We start from the raw sequence: 11396 nt of genomic DNA, 5'->3' as shown, positions 1-11396 counted from the left end.
TCTACATATTCAGGTCCCACTGTAAACATTTCTATGTAAACCTGTATACCCCAGATCTACATCTAGGTCCCACTGTGTACATTTATATGTAAACCTGTGTAAACCAGATCTACATCTAGGTCCAACTGTATACATTTATATGTAACCCTGTATAAACCAGATCTACATCTAACCTGTATAAACCAGACCTACATGTAGGTCCCACTGTATACATTTATATGTTAACCTGTATAAACCAGATCTAAATCTACAGGTCCAACTGTATACATTTCTAAGTAAGCCTGTATAAACCAGATCTACAACTCTGTATAAACCAGATCTAAATCTTCAGGTCCCACTGTATACATTTATATGTAAACCTGTATAAACCAGACCTACATCTTCAGGTCCCTATGTATACATTTTCCCTTTAACTGGTTTCAGTAGTCTTTGGTTTGACTAGCCATCAGTCTATTTAAAAAAAATTGCATCTTTGTCTGATGATATGTTGACTTAAACAGATCTGAACCTCTTTTAATTTTCTCAAGTCCACTGACAAAAATAGCCATATAGTATGACAGTCAATCGGTTATTTTGTTAAGAGCAGTTTCACGTTATCCTTTGACAGGTTTCTTTATTAATGATATTTATCTTATTTTATTCTGAGTGTATTTAACTTTCTGATGACAAGAACCGTAAGTGCTAGTTGCAGGGAAATATAATCCGTTATTATTTTCTTTACACTTAATAGATTCAGTTGCATGAAAGATATTTAAATATTGTACAAGTAATGGTACATCACTCTACTAAAAAGCACACAATTTGATAAATTATTAATATTTTGAAGAAACATATTTTGTTTTAAAACTGGGTTAACTTTCATCAATTACATTTTGTCTCATTAAATATTACACTATTTTTCACCTATGCGATCAACGAAAATGTCTCCGCTGTATCTAATACGGTTTACTTGAATTAGATTTTTTCAAAACTTTGTCAATTTTGTTACATGTATTGAAGTTCATACGTGAACTGCAACCGGTCTTGCTATATGTTTGAGATGTACTGATATACATCAATTAAATACCTCAGGGCCCGTACTCATGACACCGTTCTCATGCTCAGGCTCAAACCAACTTTCTTGTAACTCCATATAAGTTGTAAATACTGAAAATGGTATTTGACTGCAAGTCTCAGTAAATCTCTTCCAACTCATTGTCAAAAGGTGAATTCTTTATAAGTTTATCATCTGAATATTAAATGGGGCTTGAGTACAGGATCGGAGTTTGAGCATGAGAACGGATCATGAATACGGGCCCTGGTGTTATAATTGTATTATTGAAATCCTATATTTATGTTCTATTTGGAAGATAAATTGTTTGAATTCCATTTTCTTTTGTAGTTATGAGATCATGCATATGACAACATATATTTTATCGTTTTGTGTAATAGAAAACCTCTATTACAGGCCTTGTTAACTAAATTGTTATATATATATATAACTTTTTTTCAGTCGTACCGTTATATTTCACAGTCTGACACCACGACAAAATGAACTCAAATCACGTCAAAATCATTGTATGTACAATATAATGTCTAATATTCCAATGTTTATTTTCTCTCCAATTCTGAAAAGTAAAGGTACTTCATCTTTTCATTCACAATACCAACTGACCGGGGTATGCTATTCTCAGATAGAACACTGTGTTACAAACTTGATTTTGGCACAAGATGTTGTAGCGCATGCGTCACCAACCGTGTGGCCTCTTGTGCACACCCCCAGTGGAGCGTGACACCTGATCCACCGTGTCCGTAGTTGTGGACAATCTATAAATATAAACAAAATTCTACAAATTGATTTTTAAAAATATTAAAGCGTCATCCTACAAACATCAATGATGAAATTCAAAATCGCTACGAAAGACGGAGACAGGAAATGAGACAATCTTAAAACAAAGGTATACCATTACAAATGTCCACAAAAATGGGGTTTGGTTTGGTTTAATTTTGTTTAACGTCATATTAACAACTAAGGTCATTTAAGGACGTGCCTCCATGAGTTTAATGTATGCGTGCTTGCGTGTGTGTATGCCGGAGACAGGTTGGAGTGCTTGCCTCCTTGTGATAGCGCGGAGCTGACGCCAACTTTATAGTGCTATCTCACTGAAATACCATGCCGAAGGCACACAGCACAGCATTCCGCTAGGTCACATTACTGGAAGTGTGGGAAGTTGTTTCGGCCACCAACGAACAGACAAAGTATTTAATCATGATAGAAACCGAAATCCAATTCGTAGAAAGCAGGGCCCGTATTCATGAAACCGTTCTTTTGCTCAAACCCCGATTCTGTGCTAAAGCCCAATTCTCTGTGCCAGTGATAAGTTTATAAAAATATATCTTTGTGAAAGTTATGTTAGAAATGTTGAAAAACTTCAAACCGAATACTATTTCAAATGTTTACATCTTATTTTTTATTGTTGTTACATGATTTAAGCGAATTACAAGAAAGTTGGCTCGAGCACAGAATTCATGCTTGAGCATGAGAACAGTTTCATGAATACAGGCCCTTAATATGATTTCTTCAGAGCAGATTGAATCCATTATTGTAGACAATCCTGACTACGTATTTGTGAGTTTTCTCTACCCAATATTCTATGATTAACGCTACAATATCATGGACTTTTAACAAAACTCTTCACTCGTAATTATTTTTATAACGGCGTTTTATTCAGCGATTTATAACGATTTTCATATTAACGCATTTCTAGTTGTAACATGTACATATTGCTAACATTGTTCAGTTCACGAATTCGCCCTTGTATTTTGTTTGATGCATAAAATAGTGATGTAACGAGCTCTGTGATTTACGACATGCATTAAAGGATGTGCTGCCCTCAGGAACCCCGTCCAAAAAATTATATAATTTATCTTAGAAACATTTTACACTTACCACGGACATTCTCTCTTTGCTAATCTGTCTCCTCTCAAGCTCCACTCTTATTTTTGTTCTCTGTGGACGCAAACCAACCCACTCATCAAGTATCTTTGCATTCTGCATGTAAAAAAAGTGCGTCAACAAACAGGAGCAAAATTGTTGAATCGATAGGATAATCAAAATATCAGGATTGGAGACACCAATAATGAATACAATGCAACGTAAATCCCTAAAGCAACACAACAATGTTACTGCGGATAAAGAAATTAAATGTGTAACTCGTTTTGTACCTTTAAGCTCGGTAGAAGTTTACAGCAACCGTTCCAAATACTATCACGGTCAGCACCGTTTACTTGTGTGTTCCAGTCTCCCACTTGGCTAGTACCGCCTAACACCACATCACGCGCTCTATTTGTACAAAAAAAAAAAATTGTATGATAATTCAGTTTATTCCGTTTGTATTGTCCAGTTTGGATGATATGTTAGATGGTAGATAAACTAACGTCAACTTCACCTGCCCACCCTGACAACAACTAAGAAAGAATATACTGGTTTTTCCTTTTTATCAACGTGAAGAACATCAATACAACCTTTATGATTCAAAGAGGTTTTCAAGTATATCGTTTGGAATGAGAAACATGATAAAAATAAAGAAAAACAACTTAACTTAACTTAACAAAGAATGTGTAAACCAGAAGTGTCGATAGTATTATTCATTTCCTTAGAGAGACGATAAAGCTATCACTTTGTGTCAAAAAATAACTCCATCTTGACCCGATTACGGCTTATATGTTAATCCACAAAAAAATGATGTCGATTCGGCTACGTTGTAAGCGTATGTACAATAGTTGTTGTATATGTACATAAATGACTCGATTCAGCATTTTTTTTATTTAACAAATCATAGCTGAATCGAGTCATTTCGGTACATACATAACTATTGTACATACGCTTACAGCGTAGCCAAATCGACATCGATTTTGTGGATGACTCCAACACATTTTCCACCTTTGTGTGCATACGCTTCATTGGTCATTTGTCTGATGAAGGTGACAGTGTACATATCGTAATAGTCACATCGAAAATGTGATTGGTTGTGTAAAAAAAACCTTTTCATAATTCATACTTTTATTTATTCCATGATAGGTGTCAATGTTGCTGGGTGTAGCAAGTGTCACTAGCGATAAAATATTACATAAATTTGTACCATGATGAATGTCAGATAGCTTAAAGCTTATAATACATCAATGATAGATATTCCTATTCAAAGTTACTTGTCTGGGTATTCATATCACTAGCTTAAGGTCAACATGAAGCCAATTATTATAAGGTAATAAAAAAACATGAAACAATATTGATATGGTTCAAATTTATCCAGAATGAAATTTGGTTTCTGAGGCGTATTACAGGTAGACATTAGTTATCATTTGAAATCAGTAATAATTTCTTTGAACCAAGGGCCTATAAAAAGTGTATACTTAAATAGTTAAAATGAAAATACATATCGTTTTAAATGTTCCAAAAGATAATAAAAAATTGCGTTTGAGTTTGTCTCTATTTTTCACAATTTCACACCCTAACATATACAACTGTTTATGTATTACGTATCTACTATCTACTACTGTTTGTGTTTTACCTACACTACTATTGTTTGTGTTTTACCTACACTACTTCTGTTTGTGTTTTACCTACAATACTACTGTTTGTGTTTTACCTATACTACTTCTGTTTGTGTTTTACCTACACTACTACTGTTTGTGTTTTACCTACACTACTATTGTTTGTGTTTTACCTACACTACTTCTGTTTGTGTTTTATCTACACTACTACTGTTTGTGTTTTATCTATACTACTACTGTTTGTGTTTTACCTACAATACAACTGTTTGTGTTTTACCTACACTACTACTGTTTGTGTTTTACCTACACTACTATTGTTTTTTTTTTACCTACACTACTACTGTTCGTGTTTTACCTACACTACTACTGGTTGTGTTTTACCTACACTACTACTTTTTTTGTTTTACCTACATTACTACTGTTTGTGTTTTAACTACACTACTACTGTTTGTGTTTTACCTATACTGCCACTGTTTGTGTTTTACCTACACTACTACTGTTTGTGTTTTACCTACACTACTTACTACTGTTTGTGTTTTACCTATACTACCACTGTTTGTGTTTTACCTACAATACAACTGTTTGTGTTTTACCTACACTACTACTGTTTGTGTTTTACCTAAACTACTATTGGGTTTTTTTTACCTACACTACAACTGTTTGTGTTTTACCTACACTACTACTGTTTGTTTTTTACCTACACTACTACTGTTTGTGTTTTACCTATACTACTTCTGTTTGTGTTTTACCTACACTACTACACTACTACTGTTTGTGTTTTACCTATACTACTACTGTTTGTGTTTTACCTACACTACTTCTGTTTCTGTTTACCTACACTACTATTGTTTGTGTTTTACCTATACTACTACTGTTTGTGTTTTACCTACACTACTATTGTTTGTGTTTTACCTACATTACTACTGTTTGTGTTTTACCTATACTACTATTGTTTGTGTTTTACCTACAATACAACTGTTTGTGTTTTACCTACACTGTTTATGTATTACGTATCTACTATCTACTACTGTTTGTGTTTTACCTTCACTACTATTGTTTGTGTTTTCCCTATACTACTACTGTTTGTGTTTTACCGACACTACTACTTTTTGTGTTTCACCTACACTACTTCTGTTTGTGTTGTACCTACACTACTTCTGTTTGTGTTGTACCTACACTACTTCTGTTTGTGTTGTACCTACACTACTTCTGTTTGTGTTTGACCGACACTACTACTGTTTGTGTTTTTCCTACACTACTATTGTTTGTGTTTTATCTATACTTCTACTGTTTGTGTTTTACCTACACTACCAATGGTTGTGTTTTACCTACACTACTAATGTTTGTGTTTTACCTATACTACTTCTGTTTGTGTTTTACCTCCACTACTACTGTTTGTGTTTTACCGACACTACTACTTTTTGTGTTTCACCTACACTACTTCTGTTTGTGTTTTATCTACACTACTACTGTTTGTGTTTAACCTACACTACTACTGTTTGTGTGTTACCTACACTACTACTGTTTGTGTGATACCTACACTACTACTGTTTGTGTGATACCTACACTACTACTGTTTGTGTTTTTCCTACACTACTATTGTTTGTGTTTTGCCTATACTACTACTGTTTGTGTTTTACCTTCACTACTATTGTTTGTGTTTTCCCTATACTACTACTGTTTGTGTTACCGACACTACTATTGTTTGTGTTTTATCTATACTTCTACTGTTTGTGTTTTACCTACAATACTACTGTTTGTGTTTTACCTTCACTACTATTGTTTGTGTTTTCCCTATACTACTACTGTTTGTGTTTTACCGACACTACTACTGTTTGTGTTTTATCTTTACTACTATTGTCTGTGTTTTACCTACATTACTACTGTTTGTGTTTTCCTTTTACTACTATTGTTTGTGTTTTACCTTCACTACTATTGTTTGTGTTTTACTTATACTACTATTGTTTGTGCTTTACCTATACTACTATTGTTTGTGTTTTACCTTCACTACTATTGTTTGTGTTTTCCCTATACTACTACTGTTTGTGTTTTATCTTTACTACTATTGTCTGTGTTTTACCTACATTACTACTGTTTGTGTTTTGCCTATACTACTACTGTTTGTGTTTTATCTATACTACTATTGTTTGTGTTTTTCCTACACTACTATTGTTTGTGTTTTGCCTATACTACTACTGTTTGTGTTTTACTTCTGTTTGTGTTTTACCTAAACTACTATTGGTTTTTTTTTACCTACACTACAACTGTTTGTGTTTTACCTACACTGTTTATGTATTACGTATCTACTATCTACTACTGTTTGTGTTTTACCTTCACTACTATTGTTTGTGTTTTACTTATACTACTATTGTTTGTGTTTTTCCTACACTACTATTGTTTGTGTTTTACTTATACTACTATTGTTTGTGTTTTACCTTCACTACTATTGTTTGTGTTTTCCCTATACTACTACTGTTTGTGTTTTATCTACACTACTACTGTTTGTGTTTTATCTACACTACTACTGTTTGTGTTTTATCTTTACTACTATTGTTTGTGTTTTACTTATACTACTATTGTTTGTGTTTTTCCTACACTACTACTGTTTGTGTTACCTACACAACTATTGTTTGTGTTTTACCTACACCACTACTGTTTGTGTTTTATCTTTACTACTATTGTCTGTGTTTTACCTACATTACTACTGTTTGTGTTTTGCCTATACTACTATTGTTTGTGTTTTTCCTACACTACTATTGTTTGTGTTTTGCCTATACTACTACTGTTTGTGTTTTACCTACACTACTATTGTTTGTGTTTTACTTATACTACTATTGTTTGTGCTTTACCTATACTACTATTGTTTGTGTTTTACCTACACTACTACTGCTTGTGTTTTACCTACACTATTACTGTTTGTGTTTTACCTATACTACTTCTGTTTGTGTTTTACCGACACTCCTACTATTTGTGTTTTACCTACACTATTACTGTTTGTGTTTTACCTAAACTACTACTGTTTGTGTTTTACCGACACTACTATTGTTTGTGTTTTCCCTACACTACTATTGTTTGTATTTGACCTACACTACTCCCGTTTGTGTTTTACCTCCGCTACTACTGTTTGTGTTTTTCCTACACTACTACTGTTTGGGGTTTATCTACACTACTACTGTTTGTATTACCTACACAACTATTGTTTGTGTTTTACTTATACTACTATTGTTTGTTCTTTACCTATACTACTATTGTTTGTGTTTTCCCTACCCTACTACTGTTCGTGTTTTCCCTACACTACTATTGTTTGTATTTGACCTACACTACTACTGTTTGTTTTTTACCTACACTACTATTGTTTGTGTGATACCTACACTACTACTGTTCGTGTTTTACCTACTCTTCTTCTGTTTGTGTTTTATCTACTCTACTACTGTTTGTGTTTTATTTACACTACGACTGTTTGTGTTTTTCCTTTATTACTACACCACTACTGTTTATGTTTTAACTATATTACTACTGTTTGTGTTTTGTCTTTACTACTATTGTTTGTGTTTTACTTATACTACTATTGTTTGTGTTTTAGCTACATTACTACTGTCTGTGCTTTACCTACACTACTACTGCTTGTGTTTTACCTACACTATTACTGTTTGTGTTTTACCTATACTACCACTGTTTGTGTTTTACCTATACTTCTACTGTTTGTGTTTTACCGACACTACTACTGTTTGTGTCTTACCTACACTACACTACTACTGTTTGTGTGATACCTACACTACTACTGTTTGTTTTTTACCTACACTACTACTGTTCGTGTTTTACCTACTCTTCTTCTGTTTGTGTTTTATCTACACTACTGCTGTTTGTATTTTACCTACACTACTACTGTTCGTGTTTTACCTACACTACTACTGTTTGTGTTTTACCTACACTACTACTGTTTGTGTCTTACCTACACTACTACTGTTTGTGTTTTACCTAAACCACTACTTTTGAAATAGTAACATAGCAAACAAGGTATGATTCCGGTGAAGGCCCGTATCTTTCAAAATCAACAACATTGCCCGTACACGGCATTCAGTTTGAGAAATATATGTCTTCATGGTTTCATTGCTTCATTCTGTCGATCAAACGAAGACCCGAAAATGGATGCAGATGAAAGAAAGTCTGCACCGTGAAATATATACCATAAAGTTCTTTTGAAAACTCAATATTTGCGATATTTAATCAAAATGGCGATAATGCTGAACAAATGTTTTAGACAAATTCAGAGCCTCCCTCTCATCACTCGATATTTACCCTGGAAGTACGTAAATCTCGTTGTCCGGATTAGAAGGGTCAATATCGATGTAAAAATGTTTTATCCAGGGAGCATGCACCTGCAATGAAGCGATATATCAGTAGGAATACCATGTTACCTAGCAACAAACAAACTACATTGTATGTACGTGACTTTGTAAACAGTTACTCTTCACATAGCGAGTATTAAGTTTATATTTGTAATTATATACTACTAGATTTGCTTTTTTCCTTTTCTTTCTTATCATACCACCACATGATGAATATGAATGTACCTTAGAAAATAGAAATCTATTAAATCATGCGTCCGTAGAGAAGATATTGTTCTATTTTAAATTTTTTTTTATAGATCTCTAATTTTAACGATTCATAGTGAGATAATACTGAACATGTTATCCGTTACAGCCTTAATTTTAACATTTCATCGTGAAGTATCATTTTGTTTTATGTAGACGGTTTGATAGCAATTATTGGTATTTATTCTTTTAATAATGAGACTTTTGTCACTGAAAAATAACCCTTTCTCGGATTTAAGCCAATAGAAATAAAGACTACAACACTGATGTTACGGAACAACCAGATATATGTATCGCAGAATAACTGACGGTCTTACCCTGAATACTTGACCCCTGACTGGCCGGAGGTCGTGGTCACCGATCAGGTGATATGATTCTAGTCCAGTGCAGTTGACCACTACATCGTAGTGAGAGGTGAGCTAAAAAATAATGTGTATTTTACAACAGTCGATCAGCTAAGAAGCTACGTTTGCTTTTCGAATTGATGAACTTATTCATACTCGTCATATTGTTTCTAAAGGATTTTTATTTTACATATGTTTTGTTTACGTCTTCAGATATATGAAAGCGTACATTTTAATCTTAACTCCAAAATCAGGCATATATTCCATTAACAGATCCTCTAGCCATCTCCTTTTCTATTAAACATTGGTTTCATATACATCCATGGGTACGTACGTACCTCATCCAACGACGATATCTTTCGTTTCTGTATAATGCCACCGTTTGCCTGAAATCTGAAAGTTTAAGGCACGGCGTTATTTGCTTCTTTATAATGGCGTGCACTTATTTTGTTAGCATGATATGAAACGAAAGCATGTCTTTTAAGACAATAGAAAATAAAGAAGGTTAACCTTTTCATCAGCCACGGGAGGTAGGCTTTGACGTCAATCATCATCGTTGTCAGTGTTTGTCCTGTCCTTGTTAAAACAACATCAATACAAATTTGAAGCGAAACAAGTCAAGTGTATCAGGAAGAACATGTTATAGTAAATACACTAGTAAAAGTTGGTTTTGCACAACATTAAAAAGTTTGATCAGAATTGTAGCAAATCAGATGTACCTTCCCTTCCGCTTTTATTACACTATGTACTTTCTATGTGAAGTTACGTATGAAACAAGGAATTACCGATTGTCTGGATGTATAGCTGATTCCTTCTCTGTCAGCCTTCGGACGCCAAAGCATTTATCAACAAACGGCGACTTTTTAAAGAGAAATAAAGTCGTTTGATTAACATCAATAAACAAGACATAAAACACTAAACTCAGATCAGTGAAAACATTAGTACATTACAAAATCAAACAAATGTTGTAAATAGATTGATAACTAAGTCTAACACAGGATACCAATGACTCGTACAAAGAATATATTGGGGTTTTTTGTCTGTTACATGAACGAGTCAGATTAAAGGTGAAATGGTTTGTGCAGTTTGTGAAAAGTTTAAACGCCATTTGGATTAGAGATTTACTTTAAAATGCGTTTCGCTGCTTTTTTGCATTTATGATACATTTTTGTATCTAGAACAATGCCATTACATTTTGGTACCCTTCACACTCTCATTCCTCTGCAATACAAGCTAATCAGTGATACAAAGTCAACCCACGCTATATAAAACATATGTACTATCCAATTCAAAGGTTCAAAGTGTTTCCTTTGCCTTGACGTGTTCAGTCAATACATATACCGTTACTCGAACAACCCATATGATACATGTAGCAATGAGATGCTAATATATGTGACCGTAACTCATTTTTAACTACCTCCATGAAGTTGATTCCTAGTTCCTAGTTCCTTATTCCATTACTTATTCAATTCCCTGATTACTTATTCGATTCCTACTTACTAATTAACACAAGAAATGGTTCAAAATATATTATTAAGCACTTCGATGATCTATTTAATCTTTCACTTACATAATAAGTGCTCATTACTTATTTGATTCACTGATTACTTATTCAATTTCCTGGTTACTTATTCAATTCCCTCATTACCTATTCGATTCCTTCTTACTTATCAACACAAAAGATGGTTCAAACTGCATTATTACGTACTTTGTTGATCTATTTAACCTTTCACTTCCATACTAAGTGCTCATTACTTATTCGATTCCCTGATTACTTATTCGATTCCCTGATTACTCATTCGATGTTCAGATTATTTATTCTATTCCTACCTACTGATATGATTTCATTTTTTAAAGGGATACAGTCATATGTAAAGATATGTAAAGTTACCATTTACTTGAAAATAAGCGCAAATACAAGAAC

The 11396-nt window shown here is 33.5% G+C and overlaps 1 protein-coding gene across 2 annotated transcripts in view; it reads right to left on the bottom strand.

Annotated features, from left to right (window-relative positions):
- Positions 1 to 395: 395 nt before the first annotated feature.
- The window catches only part of LOC110456851 (D-amino-acid oxidase-like), a 13440-nt gene continuing 2439 nt past the window's right edge, over positions 396 to 11396 (bottom strand). The window contains exons 3-10 of one of the 2 annotated variants that reach the window (XM_021507859.1): positions 10258 to 10331; positions 9983 to 10048; positions 9811 to 9865; positions 9446 to 9547; positions 8833 to 8912; positions 3205 to 3322; positions 2930 to 3031; positions 396 to 1806 (exon numbers count right to left, since the gene is read on the bottom strand). In XM_021507859.1, coding sequence (XP_021363534.1) covers positions 1687 to 1806; positions 2930 to 3031; positions 3205 to 3322; positions 8833 to 8912; positions 9446 to 9547; positions 9811 to 9865; positions 9983 to 10048; positions 10258 to 10331 — 717 coding nt within the window. In that variant the 3' untranslated portion in view covers positions 396 to 1686. The remainder of the gene's footprint in view (positions 1807 to 2929; positions 3032 to 3204; positions 3323 to 8832; positions 8913 to 9445; positions 9548 to 9810; positions 9866 to 9982; positions 10049 to 10257; positions 10332 to 11396) is intronic. The other variant, XM_021507870.1, reaches the window with a different exon arrangement.

Source organism: Mizuhopecten yessoensis, unplaced genomic scaffold (genome assembly GCF_002113885.1).
Source record: "Mizuhopecten yessoensis strain PY_sf001 unplaced genomic scaffold, ASM211388v2 scaffold1063, whole genome shotgun sequence".
NCBI lineage: Eukaryota > Metazoa > Mollusca > Bivalvia > Pectinida > Pectinidae > Mizuhopecten > Mizuhopecten yessoensis.
Note: the sequence above shows the minus strand (reverse complement) of the source record. Positions and strands in the feature narration are given on the sequence as shown.